At 42.0% G+C, this 24,401-nt stretch overlaps 1 protein-coding gene across 4 annotated transcripts in view; it reads right to left on the reverse strand.

The window, feature by feature from the left end:
* Positions 1 to 24,401, reverse strand: part of INO80 (INO80 complex ATPase subunit) — a 128,809-nt gene that overhangs the window by 4,651 nt on the left and 99,757 nt on the right. For 2 of the 4 annotated variants that reach the window (XM_067743636.1, XM_067743641.1), the window contains exons 28-34: positions 21,736 to 21,830; positions 15,558 to 15,630; positions 5,069 to 5,227; positions 4,331 to 4,433; positions 3,430 to 3,518; positions 1,150 to 1,305; positions 686 to 845 (exon numbers count right to left, since the gene is read on the reverse strand). In XM_067743636.1, the coding sequence (XP_067599737.1) occupies positions 686 to 845; positions 1,150 to 1,305; positions 3,430 to 3,518; positions 4,331 to 4,433; positions 5,069 to 5,227; positions 15,558 to 15,630; positions 21,736 to 21,830 (835 nt within the window). The remainder of the gene's footprint in view (positions 1 to 685; positions 846 to 1,149; positions 1,306 to 3,429; positions 3,519 to 4,330; positions 4,434 to 5,068; positions 5,228 to 15,557; positions 15,631 to 21,735; positions 21,831 to 24,401) is intronic. The other 2 variants (XM_067743648.1, XM_067743657.1) reach the window with 2 other exon arrangements.

Raw genomic sequence — 24,401 nt, forward strand, 5'->3', positions numbered from 1 at the left:
TTTTGTCTGTGTTGGGTCTTCGTTGCTGCATGCAGGCTTTCTCTAGTTGCAGCGAGCGGGGACTACTCTTCATTGCGGTGCGCGGGCTACTCAGTACGGTGGCTTCTCTCGTTGCGGAGCACAGGCTCTAGGCCACGCAGGCTTCAGTAGTTGCTGCACACCGGCTCAGTAGTTGTGGCTCGCGGGCTCCAGAACGCAGGCTCAGTAGTTGTGCCGCATGGGCTTAGTTGCTCCGTGGCATACAGGATCTTCCTGGACCAGGGCTTGAACCCGTGTCCCTGCACTGGCAGGCGGATTCTTAACTGCTGCACCACCAGGGAAGTCCCTACTTCCAGGTTTTAAACTTAGAAGTCCTCAAGAAATAGCAGCAACACTGGGCCCCACAGAACAAAGTGAGGAAAGGCCTGGAAAAGCTAACTATAATTAAAAACTGGCAAAAATAAGGGTGAAACATGAAAGACAGGAATGGCTAGAAAACAAAGAAGTTTGAAATCTTTATGAAGTTCTTATTTTACATTCACTAAACCTTCTCATTCTCCCTTTCACTTGAATCGACTAATGAAAGAATGAGGCTACCAATTCTTTTTGCTCTACTCCACTCTTCTTTAAAGAAAGTAGAAAACGGCATTATCCAAGAAGGAATCAGGACCTCACCCAAGCTGTATGGGACAGCAGCATCACTTACCGTTCACAGTGTCTGACACGGAGCCCGTTATGGAAGCAGGAGAGTTGGTGGCTCGAGACTGAGGGGCTGAGGAGGCTGGGTCATCCACAATGACCAGCATGTCACTGCTGCTCTCGTCGGGGGGAATAGAGCCGGTGTGCAGCTCACTGCTGATGGAGATCTAGAGGCAAAAGGGTCATGATCACCCCCCCTCCTAGCACCCGCAGCCCATGGCCCTCGTGCCTACATCAGTATGTGCTTCTCAGGTCTCACCACCATTTGCCTCTCCTGCCTGGCTTCACTCCTGAGAGTTAGACCCCCTGCTTTGGCTCCAAAGAAGGCAGCCTGTCCTCACTTGCTTTTCTTCCCATGGATTCCACATGTAACCCCTTCTACAAGGCAGGAGAACTCCTGGAAAAGCAAAGGCTACCAGGTCAGGACACAGTCCCCACTGCTGTGATGAAGGCATCTAAAAGGAGCCTCACCTCACTGAAAGGGCTGGGCATGGCTGAGTCCACACTAATGAAGGAGTCATCCCCGTCTGCAGAGAGGTTGGAGTTATCAGCCGAAGGAACAAATGGGATCACTAGGTTCACACCCTCCTTTCTCCTTTTCCCATCCAATTCATCTTCCTTTTTCTTCTGGGAACACACAAATCAAGAAATATGGAAAAAGGATGAGGATAGGCACCAAGAGAAAAGTGGGGTTGGAGAAGAAAGTGATGACAGAAATTTGACTCTTTGTAAAGTTCTAGGTTTCATTTTATTCAATTAGCATATTATTAAAGGAAGAAAAAATCCTAAGGAAGGAGGAAAGGGATGGCTTAGTAAGAGTTTATGCATATTCTGGCACAATAATACAGAGTTGAAAGACCAGTCACACTGAACTGAAGCTGTGCCAAACCTAATCCTCACAGGGCACGGTGCATGGTCAGCTTCCAGCATGGCCAAGCTGCAGCACTTCTCAGGGGCTGAAGTGATGCAGCCCCACAAGAGGGAGGGCCCGTGCTCTTAGTATATTTTCCGCACATCTGTTTTCACTCTGCCTTCTTTTTAAATATGTATAAGGGGAATGAAGGTTCTTATTACACATAAGGAATACTGAAGTGGCTTTTCATTATTTCCTCAATTTACGCTTAAAGACTGAGCGACTAAGCTACACTAAACAGTTCTAGAGCCAAGTTCAGGAGGGCTTTGTCACAGATGAGAGATGTGGAAGAACAGAAAGTGCTTAGAAAATTCTGGGGATCACACCCATCCACTGCACCTAACGGCATTTGTATCTAGACCTATATTAGGGTTAATACGGTATGTCTTTGTGTAGTTTATATTATCACTGGGTATTTATCTGAAACTTCTTATTCAGAGTAGGGATGGCACCTGATGCAAACTCAGTAAATCCTACAATGTCCTGTTGAAGAAAATCACCCTTTCTTCTTTGCTATTGTTTCTGAATAGTAGTAAGCAATGGGTTAGAAATTTGAAAGTGGAGTCATAAAAGAGAACCTGAGAACATGGGTAGAAATAGCAGCCCAGACTAGGAAGAACGTGAGCCTTCATTCCTAAGATTTTTTTTCAACTCTGTAAATATAGTGAGTACCAAGGGCATCCTTCAGGCTAGAAATAGTTCTGCTTAGCAGAAGGTACAATCGAGGGTGTGGATTGAGCTGGTGTGTCTATCAGAAGATGAACATATAATATAGACAGGCTCCTAGGCTGCTGACCATCAGGGCCATACAGCCAAAGGGACACGAGGCCCTATACAAGCTTGCATAAGAGGAAGAAGTGGACCTCCACTTAAAGCACAACCAGCTTTAACATGTGACTAGACAACATGCTTCAGACAAACCAAACAGTCCAGGGAAATGATACATGGACAAATGTCTGACTTGAGGGCCCAGAGCTATGGCAATGCCTGAATTTCAGCACAACCCAAAGGTAAGCCAAACCCACCAGAAGAAATTAGGAGCCACTTTCTGGAAGGTAATAAAATGGTTTCAAACCAACAGCCTTTATTTATTTATTTTTAAATTAATTAACTAATTATTTATTTGTTCAAACCAACAGTCTTTAGGCATGGTAAGTCTGGGAACCTAGTCAGAACTAATGGGCTGACTCCTGAAACAAGAGTAAGTCCTGGAGACCTCATTTCTGATTTATGTATCAGTAAAGATCAGGGGTAAGGATTACTGATATACTTTGGTAGAAACAGCAAGACAGGGAGAAATGTAGGGGAACTACATCCCACTTTGCAGCTAGCCTGGTGGGCTCAAGTAGGAAATGTCAGAAGGGAGACAAAAACAACTCAAATCCTTGGCATGAATTGGAGAAAAAGATGAACAGACTGGCCAACGATTTATTTTTCCAGTAGTAGATGACAATGAATGGTGCACTAGCAGAACTATGGCAGAAAGACTGGATCTAATGACCTCTTAGGTCCCTTCTAAGATTCTACGGAATCTAATAATGTAACATCCATCTTACATTTATTAGACTTATGCTTTTCAACAGTCCCAACAAATGGTGTCCATAATTACATGTAACCACAGACACATGTAATTATGTCTGTGTGGGGAGTACAGTTCTACCAAGGCTGCATTTCTCCTGCTTGATTCTCTATCAGGACAGAACTGCTGTATAGCACACGTAGATGGAGCTGGACACCAACCAGTAACCAAGACGACAAGCCTGTACCCTGAAGACTCTTCTGTAAGGACCACTCTGCACCCCCATCAGTCCCTGTCCACCACCCCAAACTTGACATACCTTCTCTGCGTATTTTTCCCGCTTGCGCTTGCGCTCTTTAACTCGGTTGGTTTCCTCCTGCTGCCGTTTCTCTTCTTGTCGGAGTCTCACTGTCAAGAAAATTTTAAAAAGATCTGATGAAGTATCTGTGGCAATCCTAATCCTCATTCTCTGAAATTAAGGTGGCCATATTCTTTTATATTTATGATTGAAGGTATGACTTCTATCCATCTAAGGCAGATAACTGGTGGTTTTCTAACTTGGAGAATGAACAGAGTTCCTTGGATTCTTAACAGTTTTGGGGTTCAAATCACGATTCAGTGACACTGTCATGGGCCTTTCCTTGCCTTTTATTCTTTTTCCTTTTCTTTTCAGTCTTTTAATATCTCTGCATTGCACAGAGTCCTGAAAGGTTTTTAGAAGGTGGTGGCAAATGTGAGCCCCATAAGAAAGGTGCTTCATCACATTTTCTGATGTGATGCTGTCGAAGTCCTCAGAGGTTTACAAGGTAAGTCTGAAACTGAAACCCATTGTTCTCAAAAGCCAGAAGTACTGGGAGAAGCGTTTGTATGTTACATACAGCAGTGTGCTTTTCCAACTTTTCCATAAAAACATTTCTCTGGATAGAACAGAGTAAATTCATTACTGCTGAGGTGTCAAGGGATATAGCCTTCCTGGTACCCATTTATTTGAAGTCATATTACTCTAACAATACACACGAATTTTTCCTTCTACTCCATAATACATCCTTCTTTGGGTTTTAATATAAAATATTAACCAAAAAAATGTTTCTCCCCAGACAGTCTTTGGCTTTGCCTCCCCTTGGCACAGTCAAAGGCGCCTTTCATTTCCAGAAGAGTGGGGCTAAAGAAACATCTCTGTAAGGAGGAGAGAGCGTTAATAAGAGGTCTAGAGTACATACATTTCTTCTCCAATTCTTCATCGTCTAGAAGAAGGCTAACCACCTCTTTGGGTTTCAAGGTATCCGGTTTGAAGTTTCCACCAGAAATCACCATCCGCTGAATCTGAATATCAAAGCAGATCAAAAACCACCACCATCAGGCATCCATTCCCTTATGACAAATATTCAGAAAGAAAGAAACATCTTTCTTAATCTGTTCTCTGGTGAGGCCCCTGGATTTCCTACTTCTTTTTCATTCATGTGACTGGCTCATCCAGGTCATTTGTCCAACAGAAAGGAGAACTTCTTTGCTTGCAACTGTTAATTGATAGCTATAAGGTCCAATAATACTGAATCAAGAAGGAAAAGAACCCCAAATAATCATTTCTTTAGAAACCAGCAAATTTGTCACACAACTCAGAGGCCGGTCACACTGAGAGTACTAGGGTGAGAGCAAACGCCATTCCTTCTTCCCCTGAATGTGAAACCATGTCAAATAGGAAAAGGCCATGACTTGGGGTCCTCTTCACATGAACAACAGCTGAATGTAGGTTGTAGACACCATTCTGGTAGAAAAGGAGTAAGGAATGGCCAGGGCAGTAGACTGCTTTTGTATGGGACCTCATTTTATTTTCTATTCACATGAAATTTTAGTGCTTTCATGACCAACGAAAGCCAAGTCAGTCTTAGTCTTAGTCCAGTCAATGTGGCTGGACTATTTTCTCTACCAGCACAATACTTCCTTTGCCTTCTGCTTACCTCACTCTTCTCCTTGGCTCGCTGCAGAATGCGTTCTTCAATGGTGCCCTTACAGATGAGTCGGTACACGGTAACCTGCTTTGTCTGCCCCAAGCGGTGGGCCCTGTCCATGGCCTGCTGGTCCACAGTGGGGTTCCAATCGCTATCATAAAAAATCACCTGCATAGGCAGGACAAGAATACAGCAAAAATGAGGCACTCTCAGGGCAATACTAGGAATTCTGACAGCAACCCAGCCACTCATCTATTTCAATAGTCTGATGCCAGATTTTTTTCTACGATATAAAGGTGAACAGGTATCTATCTACTCATAAAACCAAGCCATTCCCTCATCTGCCCTGGGCAAAAGAGACATACTCTGAGCGTTTTTCAGGGTTTTCATTTAAAAAGAGGGAGTGGCAACAATATTAATAGTTAACACTCAGGGCTTACTATTTGCCAGTCATTGTACTATGTGCTTTATGTGTATTAACTCACTTAAATCCCACTACCACTATGATTTAGGTACTATTTAAAACCCCCTTTTTATAGATGAGGAAACTGAGACACAGAGGAATAAGAGATTTTATCCAAGATCACACCGCCTAAATAAGCAGTGGGCCTGGGATGTGAAGGATGTGAAAGCCTTCTCTTTAACCCTAGGCCTACCTTGTAAGAGGCAGACATGGCTTTCCTGGCATTCTCAGGTTCTCATTAACAGGGTCATTTCCTGTCTCTTGAATTCCAGGCAAGAAATGTTTAAAGGGTTCTCTGGAAGTTACTTCTAGTTTGCTAAACAGCAAACACAAACAACAACAAAATGTACTCCCCCCTCCCCTGCCCCACCAGTGATCCTAAAACCAACAGACTCCTGGGTCCTCAGCCCTGAGGCTACTATCAATACAGTAGACCTCCTAAAAGAAAGCCAGTTCAAAATGACCCCTATCTCTCATGCGTCCTCCTCTACATTCAACCAAGTCACCAAATCCAGGCAGTGCTTCTTCAGAAACAAACCTATCCTTTCTACAGTCCACTGTCCTCCTTGACCAGGCCCTCACCACCTACATCTGGCTCACTAATGTTTCTAGACCAGCAGGCTTCTGAGATCTGTCTCTTTCTTCTTCAGTCTACTTGGGGTACCACTGGAGACCATTCCATCTCTCTATCGATTATGCTGTTACACACCAAGTCCAAGCTCCCCTCAATAATCAGGTCCTGCTATACTAAGACAATTTCATTTTTATTCTTTCCTAATATAAAAGCACCCCTTCCCTTTTGTCAGATAGGTCTCTTTGGTATCCCTCACTTATATTACGTTTGTTTGTACTACTTCTTGCTTAAGCTGATTTTCTGACTAACAATCAATCCTTCAACTCTTCTCTGTTGATTAAGGTTCAGTTTAAGCTTCACCACTTTCAGGAAGACCTCCCTGATTTCTCTTGCCTGTAACAACGTCTCCTTTTCCTATTCCTCATGAATTCCTATTAGAAGTAACACTGGCTGAAACCTTTTGAGCACTTAAAACAGATGTGCATACATATCTCACTAAATTTTCAAAAAAACCTTATATATTTCCTTCATCTTACAAATTAGGAAGAGACTGGCCTGAGTTCACAATCCTAATAGTCTCCTTCCGCAACGTGCACTATTAGCAAAATGTTGCATCACCTATCCTGGTCCAAGTTCCCACTTAACTGCTACCTTCTAAAGGTGACCAATTGTTTTGTGTGTATTACATATTTTAAAAATCTTCCTGTCTAGTCTTATTTGAGGACAGACACCATCCACCAGTACAAAGTAGAATTCTACAAATATTAGTCAATTGATACTAGAAACTCTAAGGTGTGATCAAAACTAGATAGAGCCTTAAAATGTAGGCTGGGGCTTCTCTGGTGGCGCAGTGGTTGAGAGTCCGCCTGCTGATGCAGGGTACATGGGTTTGTGCCCCGGTCTGGGAAGATCCCACATGCCGCGGAGCGGCTGGGCCTGTGAGCCATGGCCACTGAGCCTGCGCGTCCGGAGCCTGTGCTCTGCAACGGGAGAGGCCACAACAGTGAGAGGCCCGCGTACCGCAAAAAAAAAAAAAAAAATGTAGGCTGAAGAGTGATTGATTTCTCTTGACACTCTTCCTCTAGATGCTTTTTCCCTTGCTTAACACCATTCCTAAGTAATTTATTTTCTCATTTAAAAATGGAAGCAATTCTTCTGCCATTTTCTTCAGAATTCACTTGAGGTAAAGATGGATAAAAGGCATCAGTATTTTCAATGCTCTTGCCTCTACTAATAAGGACCCCCACTGGCTCTTTCTTCTGGCGCTCCTTTTGTCTTGCTTTCATATGAGGTATAATCCCTCAGTTTTTATAGTGTAGGTTAGAATCCTTGAGGAAAAAATTACAAACTGCCTGCCAAAGAAAGAAAATCATTATGAAAGCTTATTGTTAATCCACAGTGTCCACAGATCTAGGATTTGGAAGTACACAATGTTTGTCACTTGTAGAGGAGTTTAGCCACAGGATATTCTGAGCTTCAACAGGATATGAAAAATTTTAGAAAATTCAGTTTAAACTTTCAGGGAGAACAAAGGAAGAGAAGACAGAGTTAATGAAAATGAGACCTCTGGACTTCCCTGGTGGCGCAGTGGATTCCGGGAAGATCCCACATGTCATGGAGCAACTAAGTCCATACGCCACAACTACTGATCCTGCACTCTAGAGCCCACAAGCCACAACTACTGAGCCCACATGCCACAACTACTGAAGCCCGTGCACCTAGAGCCTGTGCTCCACAACAAGAGAAGCCCCCCTTGCCACAACTAGAGAAAGCCTTTGCGCAGCAACGAAGACCCAACGCAGCCAAAAATAAAATTGATCTTTAAAAAAAAAAAAAGAAAAGGAGACCTCCAATTGGACTGGGGGGGAGGGTCATTATTTGCCCAACATACCTAACATGACCTACATATGTGGAAAATGAGAGTTGATGTCACATCCCAAAAATAGTACCTTAGTAGTCCAAGCCTAAGGCAATGGTTCAGCATGAATTCATAATGGGGAATCCTATATTATGAATCATTTCATAGGTGTTTCCTCCATATTTACATTTTCTTCCTGGAAGTCTCAGTGGCAACCAAACCTGATTCAATTTGGGTTCTTTTGAGATCATAAACAATAAGATTAAAGCCTAAGAGATAGGCTTGCAATTTGAAGTCCCCCCTTCCCCCAATTTAGTGGCTATCTATCATTCAAATGGATTAAAAGAGGTGAGGAACTGGGGAGAAAGAGAGAATAAAATAAGATTCTACTTAACCCTATCCAATAAGCTATTGATGTTTAAAAAAAAAAAGAAAGAAAGATTCTACTTAGAAAAAGACCCAGGGAAAAAGAATATGAAATATGTGTAAGCTAGTGGGTTAAGATAAGAACAGAGAGAACTAAAAACCAAGTTCGATGTATGGTTATTATCTAACTTGACAATAAAATGAACACTGAATCAACCATGACATGAACTCAGGGAGAGGGAGTCAGGGGAGACCATGCCCATTAGAATAGGACAGAGATGACATCTTTGTTTATGGAGCTCAGTGAGACATTCTAGAGAAAATAACAATTAAAGAACTACAACAGCTGACTTAACTAGGAAACATTAAAGCTAGTCAGTCCACAATGTGTGGCCCAACAATGACTAAGGGGAAATAAATTACTTGTCAGCACCTTTATGAAGTTGTAAACACCAAGCTGGGCGGGCACTGGGAGGGGAAGCAAGGGAAGAAGGTGGGAGCTGAGATGGGGTGGAGGCGCCTGGCTATACAGGTCAATATAACAGGGAGTTTCAGGGGATGAGGGAGTGAAATGGAAAACAGGAAAATTTAGAGGAACAACTGGAAAAAGCTGACCAACACTTGGAGGGTGGAACTCACTCTTTTTTTCCCCAAGAGAACAGGTGGAAGTTCAGTCCCTTGGGAGGGCTGAAAGCTGCCCCATGTTGTCTCACAGGACATAAGACTTCTCACACTGTTACTAAGGGACAAAAGCTCTTCAATCTCTCTCTACACATAAACATTTAAAACAGATCTCACACAAACAAAACCAACAGTGCAGTTTATAACAATTTCTCACTAAACAATGTCAAATGCAAAGAGATCCCTACTCCAAGAAGAATACACAAAGAACAACACAGGCAGTGAGGGGCAGTTGCCATTAATTTCATGCTAAAATCATGTTTTTACTAACAGAGTGAGCCAGACATAATCCCAATGTTTACAAATACACGTTTATAAATGCACTCTCAATCATAAAACATTAAGTTTTTCCTGACATTTTAGGCAGACTAACCTCTTCCTTGTCCATAAATGGTTCTGGGGATCTTCCAAAGCTGAACAAATCTCAGAACAAAGGAAAAATGCCAGGCAAGCAATTAAGCTTATTGTTTCTCTAATAATACACACACAGCAAGTATAACTTAACTCCACACAAAGCTTTATCTAGCAACTCATTTAAATCTTTTATTTTATTTACTTATTTTTGGCTACATAGGGTCTTCGTTGCTGTGCGCGGGCTTTCTCTAGTTGCAGTGAGCGGGGGCTACTCTTTGTTGTGGTGCGCAGGCTTCTCATTGCGGTACCTTCTCTTGTTGCGGTGCGCGGGCTTCAGTAGTTGTGGCGCACGGACTTAGTTGCTCCGCGGCATGTGGGATCTTCCCGGACCAGGGCTCGAGCCTGTCTCTCTTGCATTGGCAGCTGGATTCTTAACCACTGCGCCAGCAGGGAAGCCCACTCATTTCAATCCTGTGGTCTCATTTCTTCTGAGTATTCCAGGAGGTTCTAATTTATGAGTCCCTCAGCCCTCCCCTCAAAATTAAATGTAAATTATTTTGGAATTGGGGACTCAGAATATTCAGAGCCTCTCTCTACGCCCCAGGATATAAAGAGAATTCCTACTTCTACTCCTCTAGCTATGGGGTTAGGGGCCTACTTTGGTTCTTTCTGACGGGCAGGACCAGCTTACCTGCATAAGGCAAACTGTGAAAACCAGAAGCATGATGCAGATCTGCCCCACTCAAACCTGCTTATTTTTTGGCCATTTAAATGAATGACTAGGTGAACTATTCCTTAAGAAACCATAGGCCAAACCTGACATAGGCAGGCTGAGAAGAAGGGAAAGATATTTTAATCAAATGAACCAATGCTAGGCCTCCCCAGGTGACCTCATCCAGCTCCATGGCCTTAAATGTTATCTATGACCTGATGATTCCAAAATACATCTTGAGCCTCAAACTTTCTCCTAAATTCCATGCTCTACCACCTGGGTGACAATGCCACTTAATGTCTGGTTAAGAGTCTTGAACTTAAAAAACCCCAAACCAAACTCTTGATTTCCCCTCTCAAACCCGTTCCTCCCCACACCTTCCCCTTAACCAGTCGTTGGTATCTCCATCATTCCAGTTGCTCAGGTTGAACACCTTGGAGTTCTCCTTGATCCACATGATCCACATCCAATCTAGTAGTAAACGCCATTGGCTGTACCTTAAAACTACATGCAGATTCCAATTACTTCTCATCACCTCCACTGCTTCAATCCTTGTCCAAGTCACCATCGTCTTGTGTCTAATTCCTAACTGAACTTCCTGCTTCTACTTCCTTCCCTATAGTCTTCTCCACCCCACCCCCCTGAAGCCAGAAGGACACATTTAAGCTCAAGCTAAAGTTCTTCCTCTGTTCAAGTTCTTCCAGTAGCCTCCCACCTCAAAATCCTAACCATGGCCTATTAAACCCCACACAATCTGCTTCTGCCACTCATTTTATACCACTCTGCCCTCATTCATTCTGTCACACCTACAAAGGGCTTGCTTCATTGCTTGATTATGCCAAGGATGTTCTCACCTCAGGGCTTTGTTCTGTACTTATCTCCTTTCCCTGGAATGCTATTCTTTTCTGCCAGATGCATAACTGGCTTGCTTTTCTCACTTTCTTCAGATCTTGGTTCAAATGTCACCTTATCAGAGAGGCTTTACCAGCCCATATAAAACAGCAACCCCTGACCTTGAATTGGGTTTTGAAAAACAATCAGAAAGGGCTTCCCTGGTGGCGCAGTGGTTGAGAGTCCGCCTGCCGATGCAGGGGACAGGGGTTCGTGCCCGGGTCTGGGAAGATCCCACATGCCGCGGAGCGGCTAGGCCCGTGAGCCATGGCCACTGAGCCTGCGCGCCTGGAGCCTGTGCTCCGCAACGGGAGAGGCCACAGGAGTGAGAGGCCCGCGTACCGCAAAAAAAACAATCAGAAGTTTACCAGGTGGAAGAAGACAAAGTGCCCAGGACGAAGATCTATGATGAGGGAGCTGTTAATGTAATATTATGATACAGTATGGTGGGTTCAGGAAACAAGTCAATTGTTATTACCAGAACATAATTTTTTTTGTTTTTTTCTTTGAAAAATGACGTCTTTGTTTCTGGACAATGCACGCTTTTCTTTAACGATTAAAGCACATGTATAATATATGTTTGAGGCCACAAAACAGGCTGTTGTAGTTAGCACAGAAATCAGGTCAGAGCCAGAATGATTTCCCTGTACCCCAATATGGGAACACTTCTTTCATCCCATCCATCCGTCCGTGCATCCATCCATCCATCCATCCATCCACTGGACCACTGGAAGTCACAGGCCACAGGCCCTTCAGAGAGCACCGGACACAGCTTTCACCTGTACCTGCCAAGCGCCAAAGGGCACTCCAGATCCCTAGAGCCTAACAGACCCAACCCTTAGCAAACCTGCTAGTCACTGTGAAGTCAGCCCCCCACCCCACCCCCACCCCACCCCCAGCCCATGCCCCACGCTCACACAGTTGGAGGGCTGGCTTCAACTCTGATGAGCTGGTTTGGGACTGGAAAGGAGGGAGAGAGCAGAGGGAGGTGGTGGGAAGTAGGGAGGGTGCACCAGCCTTCCCCTCCTCAGGTTACTGACGTCCCGGATCTCAGAGTCCGTGTCGCCGTCTTTGACCCACTGCCCCCACACTGATGGCTGGACCTGGTGGCAAGACGCCAAGTGGACCCAAATCCGGATCTAGGTGGGAGGTGATGGACTTCATCGTATGGAGAAAGGGGGGTGGGTTGGAATCTGGTGCCTGGTGAGGTGGCGAGTGGCAATGAAGATCTCCGAGTCCCCCCTCAAAATGATGGTTGCGTCGCCAGGAAATCCACCGACCCCGAGAGAGAGCAGTACCTCCCCCTAGACATAGGCAGAGGCGGCCCATGCCCTGGCGCCACACTGGGCAGATTCTCACTCTCCCAGTGCCTTGCAGGCAACTGCTGAAAGCCCCTTCTTTTCACCATTCTTCCATGCTAGGCCCCCAACCTCTCCCCGCCTCTGGAACATAAATTTTGGAAGGAGTAACAGTCTGGCAATTAGGCTGGAAAGGGAGATAAAGGCCACAAAAATGAAGGGCCTTGTATGTGTAAAAGAGCTTATACTTTATCTTGTAGATGACAGAGACTCCCTGAAGAGTTTTAAGCCAGGGAGTAGCATGGTTAATAAAGGGTATAAAAACTAACAGAGGAGGTATGGGGCTAGGGACTGAGACTGGAGTCCAAAAGATCAGCTAGCAGAAAGTGATGAATCTTGTACTCACATTAAGAGTAAGACTAATTGGGCCCACTGCTGCCAACTCCTAGGCAGCTGTCAGAGAGTCCTCTTTAACCTGGGACTTTCACTTTGCTGAATTGAATCTGTGTCTGGGTCAGTTCCTACGTGCTCCTCCCTCTGTTTCAAATATGCACTGGCGGGACTTCCCTGCTGGCGCACTGGTTAAGAATCTGCCTGCCAATGCAGGGGACACGGGTTCGATCCTTGGTCCAGGAAGATTCCACATGCCGCGGAGCAACTAAGCCCGTGTGCCACAACTACTGAGCCTGAGCTCTAGAACCCGCGAGCCACAATTAATGAGCCCGCACACTGCAACTACTGAAGCCTGCACACCTAGAGCCCGTGCTCTGCAACAAGAGAAGCCACCGCAATAAGAAGCCCGCGCACCACAATGAACAGTAGCCCTTGCTTGCCGCAACTAGGGAAAGCCCACACACATCAACGAAGACCCAACACAGCCAAAAAAACAAAACAAAACAAAAAATATGCATTGGCTTCACTCAGCTGGAGTAAAGCTTGGGATGTGAAGGGGGGTGCCGTGGGGCCTTCCAGACTACATAAATGTAATGACTGAGACCACCCACATGCTAAACAGTGTCTCAAGACCCCTAAAGGAACTAAATAACTCATCCTCCAATCTGTGCCCAACTTCCCCCATTGGTCACCTCTTGGTATGAGGGAAGCACCCTGGTGCGGCAGGACTACCAGTCTTCACTCCTGGGTTCACGTCCTAGCTTGATCACCACCTGCCTGGCGTTCTCACACAGGTACCTGGGCCTCTCTAAGGATAACTGTGCTTGGGATGTTGAGACAAAGGCTTCCCGGGGTCGGGGGTGGAGAGGAGGGGAAGCAGGAGACCCAGAGATAAACTCAGGCCCAGCTCCTGGGGGCTGTGCAGAGACACAGGAGAGGAATATCAACCAACCCTGGAGGGGAACAAAGGTGCCGGAGAAGAAGCTACTGCCCCTGGGAAGCCCCTAAGAGTTTCCACCTCTCTTCCAGCCATGCCTCCAGGACACAGCAGGGCTGAACCAGTGCAAGGCTCTGGAGTATTTCCTCCCCAATCGGCTCTCTTCCTCCTCTGAGGCTCCCAATCCCCAACTCTGGCCCTTCAATTCACATCATGTGTGAATTTGTTTTCACCCGCCCTGGGAATCCAGAGCCTTCCCTGGACTCCCATCCCCAGCCTTCCCACAGCAGCAGAGCTGAGCACAGAGCCAGGCAGACAAGGCCTAGGGGAAAGGAGGGGTATTTGGGGCCCAGTATAAATAATGAAGTCCTGGACCTGGCTCTCTCATTTGGGGCTACAAGGGTCACAGGATCCCTGAGGGCTATTAATGTGCAGGCACTGGGGTCACATGTTTCTAGGTGACATTTCACAACCATGAGAGAAGGAAGGATTATTATATTTATTTTATTGAGGAGGAAACTATGGTTTAGGGCAGTCAAGCAACTGTTTCACTTTCACATAGTGAACAGCAGAGCTGGGATTCAAACCCAGGTCTCATTTCTCTAATTTGAAGAAACCCCAAAACTATGGAATCTGCCCTCTATCACCCACAAACTGACAACCAAAATAATTCATCAAAAAAAAAAGAGTATGACTAACTGGGACAGTATGCTTGAAAACTAGAGTAGAGAACCAAGGGGCAAAGAGAAAGGTTGCTGATATGACACCAAGTGAGCTACCTCATCAGAGAACCCACAAGAACAACACTACCACCAATGACTGCCTTCTCTTAAGATGACTGAGGCTGATGATGTGCACATAAGATACAGAATCTACCCAGTTATGCCTCCAGCAGTCCCCAGGCCCTGGAACCGTGTCCCAGCATGGTTAATTGGCTGAAGTGGTTTAGATGCCGAGGAAGGTACAGCTGAATCCTATGGTTGATATTCTACTTGGTGATGTTACAGAATCTGTTTTTCATTCTTGAAGGCGGGCAGTTCTACAGTGTAGCAGTTAACAAGGAGAAAGAATGAACACAGCCTAGAAGTGGAACCTGAGAAACATGGGATCTAGTTCCAGCTCTACTGTTGTGAATTTATTCAAGCTTCTTCACCTTTGTACTTCATTCATTTCTCCATGACCCTCCAGAGTTTGCATCCTCCTCATATTTGTGGGGATTCTGATGCTCTGTATTTCACAGAGAGGTACCGCAACGATCACATTAAATGACATTTGCAGAATCATGCCTTCTACAAAACAATTGCCCATTTATGCATTTTTATGTGTCAGGGTTACTGATATTGTTTTTAAATATATTTGTAACCTGGGAATAAATCTGAGATACAAAAGGAATGCTCTTTTCTTCTCCCTTTCAGATGCTGAAGTATTCCTCCAAGGAGATTGGGCATAAAAGGATAGATAATTTGATGGGATGTCTTTTTATTTTATTTTTTAAATCACCAATTTCATTGCTCTCCAACCATGTTTATACGTTCGGGATACAAAAATATGAGTTTTTCCTATGATGGAATAATGCATAAGAGTAATAAAACAACTTTTTGATTTGTTCACTTATAGCTCCTAAAACAAACACATCTGGTTAGTTGAGTTGACTGGGTTTTTTTTTCCAGTTTGTTTATTCACTGACATATTCCAAGTGTTTAAAACACTATCAGACACATAGGAGGCATTTACTAAATATGTGTTGAATAAATGTGTAAGAAACTTAGAATAAGAGAAGGGAGAGAAAAGCCCAAAAGGAAAGCTGAAATGTTCCAGTTCCAGGCAAAGTGCCACTATTGTCTTTTAACACAACAAGAGACAAAGAAATAAAAAGTCTGTGACATATAATAAAGGATAAGGCCAACCGAACAACATATTTATAGTAGGAAAACCACATATCCAGTGTATTTTTGTGCTCTTGTTACTTACTGTATCTGCCGCAGTCAGATTGATACCCAGTCCTCCAGCTCGTGTACTTAGCAGGAACACAAAAATGTCATTCCTGCAGAAGAGGGAGGGATATTTTAAGAGGAAAAAATGAAAAAGAAAAATGGCATGTGGCAAAAGAGAGGGATCTCTGGACGAAGAACAGTGTCTAGGCCTAGAAAGAGTTTTGGTGGTTACCCAGACCTGATCCAGGCTTCTCTGACACACTGTACAAAGGTGCTCTGTTGCTAAAATCAAACCATGGCAGTCACCTTCCAATTTGCAGATAAACTTTTGCTGCCCACTAATATTGACTGATAGGCAATATAATTATAAACATTTGGCAAATGTAACAGAAAAATATGCTATGGAAGTAGAGACCTCTCTTTCTGTAACAGTCATATTTTTAGCAAGTCAAACTATTCCCAGTTCATACAGAGGGGACAAATAAGTCAGTATCTCCTGGTGTTTCCCCAAAGAATCATGACTTCCAACAATCTGGGAACTAATGATTTTAACTCCAAAGCACTAAAATTCATATGAAGAAAGTTAGTCCCAGAAAAATGACCCGAGGTCAGGATTAAGACTCAGATTATGACTTCTAAGTATTACGTTGAAGTTAGGATCAATCCATGAAGACAGGCTGAAATTAAAGTACTTTTTGACAAATGCCAACATAATCCTTAACAGAAACAAGACAGTTTTCTCATTTTCCCTCTACATCCTACATCCTATTAAAGAAACCCAGAATTACAAATAAATCAGTAGGTGCCACTGTCATTCATTCAGGCAGCAAATATTCACTGAATATCTTCTAGGAACAAGGGCCATGCCAGATCACAAAGAGCAGTCTTCGACTGTAAGATTTATCTATGTATACACATACAACTAGGGGCTCGGTTTGAGCCCAGTTCCTGCAGATAACATAAATATATTTCAAGACTATCTTGCATTTTCATGTTCCTGCCACCTGAGGTTATTTTCCAGAACACTTCTAAGGGAAAGGGACTACCTTATACTGGTAAACAAACTTTACAGCCCTCTAAATCAAGCTGCTCACCCCCTTTCTCTATGACTATAATGAGGAATAAAAGTAGAAATTCATTTATATCAGTGTTATTCAAATTGCAGGTCACACCTATCATTGGTCAGGTCACCCCTATCATTGGTCATGAAATCAGTTTGGTGAGCCTGGACCACATAAATTAAAGAAAGAAATAGAACAGATTAGAAAATATTATAATACAACAAAGGTCATAAGGATAAGTACTGTTTTGTGATTTCAGATATGGTAGATATGTATTAAATCCCAACGTAAGATGAATTTTATTCTGTGGGTTCCAGTTTAAAAAAAAATAAAGAAAAAAGAAACACACTGGCATCAGGATGCTCTCATCCCTTGATGCTGTTCTTCCTTGGTAAAGTCACTTGGCTGCTAAAGGTCTGTTTCCTGTGCTATAAAATGAGGATGCTCTGAATATAGTTGAAGTGACTAAATGATGACATATCAATGTCAAACATGAATACCAGTGAAGGAACTATTCTGAAATAAGTATCCTGGTTAATCCCTAAGCTGGGTAGGTCCTAGTAGAAATCTGTCCATTAATTTGCTTTCAATTAAACACAGCTTTCCTAGAGGCAGACATGGATAACAGATCATGTTTGGAGGCTTCTTGTAGGGCATAATTCCAAAAGTATTGTACTCTCATGAAAGTTCTGCTCGTTTATCCTTGAATTTTATCATAAAGTTTAATATTTCAGAATTTTATCTATAAGATGTCATCTTTCACGGTTAAATCATAAAGGGCAAACCAAAAAGTTAAAAGGCATCTGCCAGTTTACAAACACATTTTCCCATAGATATGGGATGATATAAATGGAAGCTTGATACCTCACAGCCCATGGGAGAATATTTAACCACAATAAGGTTTCAAATAAAAATTGATGTAGCCTTCCAGGGCCATACTAATCTCTATAGAATAATCCTTCCCACTCTGGCCTTAGGAAGATTGCTCAGTCCCATACATCTCTCTTTCCTGCTCTGTGGACACAGAGGCAGGGGTCAGAGGCTTCTCTCCGATATCTGTGTAAGAGCTGATGGAGTCACCCGATGCCTAGGACGTCTTGTTGGTGTGGGGATGGGGGAACAGGGATGGCACAGGGAGGGAGACAGAAGGCAGCTGGGATCTATAGTAAAAGAGTAGAGGCAAAAAGATGGGTCATTTCCATAGTCTGGACAGTCAGAGAGGTAAGTCCCCAGATGTGGTAATCATTCACAAACAAGGACTATATACAGAAAAAAACACTAGAGAAAGGAATATAGATAAAAATAAATTAGAAGCAAAACTTAGAAACATTAACAGTAGAAAATGTTTTTTTGGGGATATTAACGATTTATTGAGAAGATGCTTTTAATGATGAGGTAGATGGTAAGTAGCAACGTTTGGCTGCATTCAGTGTAATTTCATCATACTGTAATGGAAAAATAAGGATTTTGGGAACCCTGGGTGATTAAAAATCAAGGAAATTAGTGTCCATCCTGGATCACACTGTTGGATCATATGTAAACAAAAACACATCTAAACTGAACTGTTGAGAAGTTCCTTTCTACTTAATAAATCTAGTATTGATAATGTGAATTAATGTTTTGGGAGCTGACTAAAAGGAAGAAAACAGAATCCCAGAAGGCAACATGATGGTCTGGGTGCCCTCTAGGGGCTATAAAGGAATCTCAACTCAGGGTCTCTATTGGAAGGGGCCATAGAGACCAGGTTTCAGGGGGGTCTGTGAAGGAGCCTATGAAATCATGTAGCAAAGACATGCCTAAGTCTCACTCTTACTCTTCTTTAGTTAATGGCCCCTGAGGCTACTATGCAACAAAATACTCAAATAGTGCTAGGTACCTAGCTGACTGCAGTGAAGACTTGCTGGATGACTGAAAAAGAGCCAGAATTAAAGATACTGGAGCTTTATACTCTCACCAAGAAGGAAAAATCCACACTACACTCATTTTTTCTCATGTTTTCCAAATGGTCACCCGAGTAATCAGATAATCAGGGAGATCCATTTGGCAAACGTCATGGGGTAGGAGGAAGGGAAGCAAAGGCCAAGGCAACCCAGAGCAAAGACCTTGTGAATGGCTTCTAGGATTACGCACTGGTCACGTGTCCTGAATGTTGCCCAGTCAGGACATCCTGGCCAAACAGTCTTTAGTCTCAGTCAGACTCTTTCCTGGAAGGATCCCTCATAAATAAATCTTGTATAAAGGGAATGTAAATGGCTTTTTATAGGAGTTCTTGTTTACTCTGGCTGACCTTTGAGCCACAGGGCTTTCCAGTTGAAACTACAATTTTTTCTTTTGATGTCTTTTCATTAATAATAATGAAAATATTTGGCAAGTCATGCTTTTTTGTTTTCAAAAACACCTGTCTTTTTCTCTATATTGGGCTACTGTTGCCATTCAAATTTGTAAATTTAGATACCATTTGGAGGGACCTGCCTGACAAGCTCCTAATCAGCATAGGCACAGTTCAGATTCTACACGTGAGAGGTAGGAGATTATTTCCTAGCCACAATCCTAACTCTACCATCTAGCTCATGTGTAGGAAGGGAAGAAGACTTTAGTCTGTTTTTTCATTTTACCTAATATTAGATGCAGATGCAGGTGTTAAAATGATTGTTACTCAGTATCTAAATAAAACTCATTGCTCCCTAAGTAATTCTTAGAAGTTGTAGAATTTGGATGCTCAAGTAAGGTTTTCCAGGAAAGCAAAGAAACAAGATATTTACTAAGCAGATCTAGTATAATTTAATGGTGAAAATACCCTTCTTTTAAAGCTAAGCTTTTCAAGACTAATGTGTACTACTGTGATTGCCCAAGTAATCACAAGTTAAATAAGAGATTTTAGAAGTAGTAGATTAGATACATCTACTGATTTTTTCCACTAAAAGGTCACTGTAAAATGTGGTGAGCCCTGGATCTCACAGTCCAGTTTTCTGGGAATTGCTTCACCTAGAAGAAAAATTGTAGCTCTACAACTCAGAAGCCAAAACTGTTAGAAGTCAACATAATACAGCTCTGACTGGACTCTAAACCAGTAGAATTTTCTACAAAGCAATATGACAATATACAGTCTTAAACATTCATATTCCTTTACTCAATAATCTCTCTTGTTTGGATCTATATTAAGAAAATAATCTAAAATGATGACAAAGCTTTGTAAAAAAGATACTCAAGATTTTAACAACAGAAAGGTGGTATATCCAATGTAATGGAATATTGATCATTAAAAATAATGATTACAATGACTTTTTTAATGATATGTGAAGACCTTTATGATATACTGTTAAGTTGAAGAAATGAGGATACAGTCATCTCTACAATATGGTATCAACATATAAATCTAACTACATACACACATCAAAGACAAGAGGAATAAACCAAAATGTTAACAGTGATGGGATTGTGGGTGATTTTTACTTTCTTCATCAAATATTTCTCTAATTTTCCTCAACAGGCATTTTATATAATATACAATGGCCCCAACTGTTACTGGAAAAAAAAATTAGCTTTGCTATAAATGAGATTCTCAAATGTACAATATCAAACATATTAGTGGAAAAAAACACAAACAGTAATAGGCAAAAGATCTATTACTTAATGGCTTTTCTTCTAACACATAACTCATGCTGCCTCATACCAATGTGCCCAAATCACTTAAGTGCTGGCATTCCTGGAGAAAACATAGGCACCCTGGGGGAAACATACAGTCTATAGATCTTGTATGTAAGATTCTTGTCATTTGGAGCTCTGAAGGTTGGACTAGATAAGGACATAGTGAAATGTAATTCATTTGATTTCAAAATCAAGGAAAGATAAAGATCAGCTGGTAAACTTTTTTGGGGGTGGGGAGAGGTGCACACAGTATGGAGTGCTAGGAGGCACTACTATGATTATACATGTCTCACTCAAATAATTTAAGAATCGGTCGAAAGCTTCTGCTAGGTAAGAAGCTAAGTTAGGTCATCTACCACCTGCTTCAGGTAACAAACTAAAATAGGTCTAAAGTAGCTCTTCCCCTCCATTGTTGGTCAAACAGGCACCTGAATGCAGAAGTAGTTTCAACCTAGGAGTTATTGGTCTGAGTATATACTGCAAACCAAAACATCAGGATGTATCTCCTTACCTATGCAGTGTTATAAAGGACCGTGCAATAGCAAAAATTCTCAATCAGAGGATATTCTATGTTGAACTACGGATTTGTTTTATGCTTAAGTAAAACATGCTTTAAAACTGAAATGAAAGAAACTAAAAATTGCAACCTAAATACAAATGGCTATGTGCTTAATTTTCTACCCAAGAATTCCAAAGTTAAATATTAACAGACTACACAATTAAAGACCAAAAATTCAGAATTGTTCTGACTTACAGAACATTAAGATCTTACTCTATTCCTTAGTTCTCCAGGTCTAAGGAAAATTAAGGGTGGAGTTCAGGAGACCTGTCACTAGCAGACGCCAGCTTTCTCCTTGGAGAGAGCAGTAAGCAGACCCTGCTTATTACAATGAGAACCTGCACTTGGGATAATTATGGCTCTGTAGGCCATCAGCATCCAGCAGGCAGTATTTGAAATTTCATAGGCTCATTATCAGGTGGGAGAAGTACTATAACTGAGAGCTGCCAGAGGAAGAGATTGCACACTACTGCAATCTGTCATACTGCACTGTACTACTACAATATTAGAGGGAAAGCAGGAAAAAGGAGGTATTTTTCTTTAAACTTATACAAAATGAAATGGGTAAGCAAAAACAAAGAGAAAATCAACTGTAAGTCAATACCCAGAGACAGCCATTGTTAACATTTAGGAATATAGCCTTGTGGACTTTTTTCTATGTACATATTATTCACATAAGGATCCTGGTTCATACTCAGAAATCATTTCTTTTATTGCCCAAAGAACCAGGCACTGATTTGGCACTAAAATTACCAACTATTCATTTCCTCTCTCTTTCACAGACACACAAATCTAAACCACTATAAGCAGATATAGCTACCTCATAAAATAGCAGAAATTATATCATGATTGCTTAACAATCTGAGATGTGTTGGTCTTTCTTTTAACTCACCATCTCAACTAGAGGAAAATCAAATGACCATTTTTGTAATTCCTATTAACATTACCTGGTCTGAAAATCAGCAACCATGTCCCGCCTCTCTGAGATCTTGGATGAGCCATCAAGCCTCATGTAGGTATGCTTCCTGTAAACCACATATTCCTGCCAATCAGAGTAAAAAGATATAATAAGTTTGATACAAATTACTGCATTCTAATTTCCACAAGCATCTACCCACCTCATCCATATTGGGGGCAAGTCATTCTATCCAGAATGAGGAGAAAGCAACCTCAGAAGTACAGGAATTTGACTCGTAAATGAGTTTATTGTCAGCGTGCGAAAATAGAGGGTACCCTGAAGATTACAACAACTCTCAATTTCATCTTAGAAACTAATCTTATTCCTACAGATTTCTGTAGGTTTTGTAAAAAAACAAACTGAACAAAATGAAATCTGTAAACCAAAATGGCTTTTCAGTCACTAACCAGATGTCTCTCATGGCTATGGAATAGCCAGTTTTCTTTCAGCAACACCCACCCCAGTGGGTTTCTCTCTAGCAAATTCTTGCTGACCAAAGTCCTTGAATTTACAACCTAAGCTCCCTTCTCCCAGCACAGCATACATCACTGTTAAGGGAGGCCTAAGCATCAGAATGAACAGAAGACAAGGTAACTTTCCATGGCAGAGAATGTTCTTGGCATTATCTGTAAGAGGAATTAAAACTTTTAAGAATGGAGAAGAGATTTCAAGAGATAAAATAGAAGGGATGTATCTCTATTCTTGGAAGCTGCAATTCCTCTTACAGATATGTCCAAATGAGCACTGATTTCCTTTCTTTACCCCAATTATATGGATTATGTTTCAAAAAGTCCACTTGCAGAGGGACTGTTACCAAAACCTAATACAGGGACTTCCCTGGTGGCGCAGTGGTTAAGAATCCGTCTGCCAATGCAGGGGACACGGGTTCTAGCCCCAGTCCAGGAAGATCCCACATGCCGCGGAGCAACTAAGCCCGTGTGCCACAACTACTGAGCCCACATGCCTAGTGCCTGTGCTCCACAAGAGAAGCCACGGCAATGAGAAGCCTGTGCACTGCAATGAAGAGTAGCCCCCGCTTGCTGCAACTAGAGAAAGCCCACGCGCAGCAACGAAGACCCAAGGCAACCAAAAAATAAAAAGCTAATACAGCTGCCTATTTATAAGAAACACCATGAAGCAGTTTTTTCAGTTCAAAGAAACCTTTTTCCTATTGAAAAAGACAAATCATTTCTACATTTGAGAGATGTTTCTATTAATTAATTTTCTGTGGTCGAATGTTCTTCCACTGTAGTATTCTCATTATGGACCTCTTATACCTGGCTGGGTACTTCAGCACAGAAGGTTGTTACAGTTTGGTATGACTGGTATAGTGTATGTGGCAGCACTCTTAGAGCAAGTTGATATATGTGTGTGTGTGTGTGTGTGTGTGTATAGGTATGTATGTATGTGTGTGTGTGTGTGTGTGTGTGTGTGTGTATATATATATATATATATATATATATATTTCTTTTTCTTCCTTTTTTCACTATTTCCTTCTGTCTCCAGGTGGTTCTTTAAGGGCTTTGGTAATCACAGGGGGGGCAGAAAGTATTCAGTTAAAGCAAGCTTCACATTTAGTGGTAGAGCCCTATAATGGGAATGGGTTAATGGCAGAAGAGTAGGGGGTGTTTGGATGAGGAATTCAGGAAAGAAGATGAAAAATGACAGCATGATGATGGTCTTTAAAGGCTCACTATACCTGGGCAGCTAATCCAATCAGGAGATGTTGCCATCCAGAACAACAAAATACCTAGATTATAGAGAGACAGTCCACAGATTTGAACTTTAACCAAAAGGTGGGTTTCCTGCATAGGCACTGCACTCTTTTGCCTTTTGAACCAGAACTTCCAACTTTAGTGACAGGACTGATGAATGAACCTTCTTGTAGATCTTGCTGTTCATATCATTTATATATCAAGGTCAGAAAAACATTAGAGATATTAATCCTAGGCCATAATCAAACCAACACTGATCATAGACAACCTGTTACTGAGGCAACGGAAGTGAATCTTTCCCATTTGCTGCTTTAAGCCTTTGCTCTCTCACCCAGGGGAATAGTGGGATTTCAGAAGGCTTAGTTGAGTTTAGATCCTATTTCAGTAAATAGCTTCAAAACAACAAGTAAATGGACATGGAAACAGCAGTGAAAAGCAGAACAGAGGAATAGCTATATCCTGACAATACAGAAAAACATCTATAAGATAAAAGACTGAGCTAAAAAGGCAATTCAGTATTTCTTTCATTCAGAAATTTTGGCTACACCAAAGCTATCCTAGACATCTCTCTAGAACTCTAGGCTATTTGGGAAAGATAGTTAATTTAATCAAATGCTCATCCGGAAAGAAAAGCCTTATTTTTTCCAGTTGTTAATTTCAAGAACTGTTCCATTCTTAGTTCAGTTCTCCTATGATCCTAAAAACACCTAATGATTTAACATAAAATGTAATTCTATTTTTTAAAATAAAAAGACAAATTCTAACAACAAATGATTTGATAGTAGTCGTAGCACTTTTGAAAAGTTAGTTTAAAAATCTATTTAAAAAAATCTATCCCCACTTAACAATCTCTATATCAAAAGGTTTTCTAATGGTTTTCTAATATCCATCTTAAGAGTCTTGCTTAATATATTCTTTTCAAAGCCAGCAGCTGAGACTG

This window comes from Pseudorca crassidens, chromosome 1 (assembly GCF_039906515.1).
Source record: "Pseudorca crassidens isolate mPseCra1 chromosome 1, mPseCra1.hap1, whole genome shotgun sequence".
NCBI classification, from domain to species: domain Eukaryota; kingdom Metazoa; phylum Chordata; class Mammalia; order Artiodactyla; family Delphinidae; genus Pseudorca; species Pseudorca crassidens.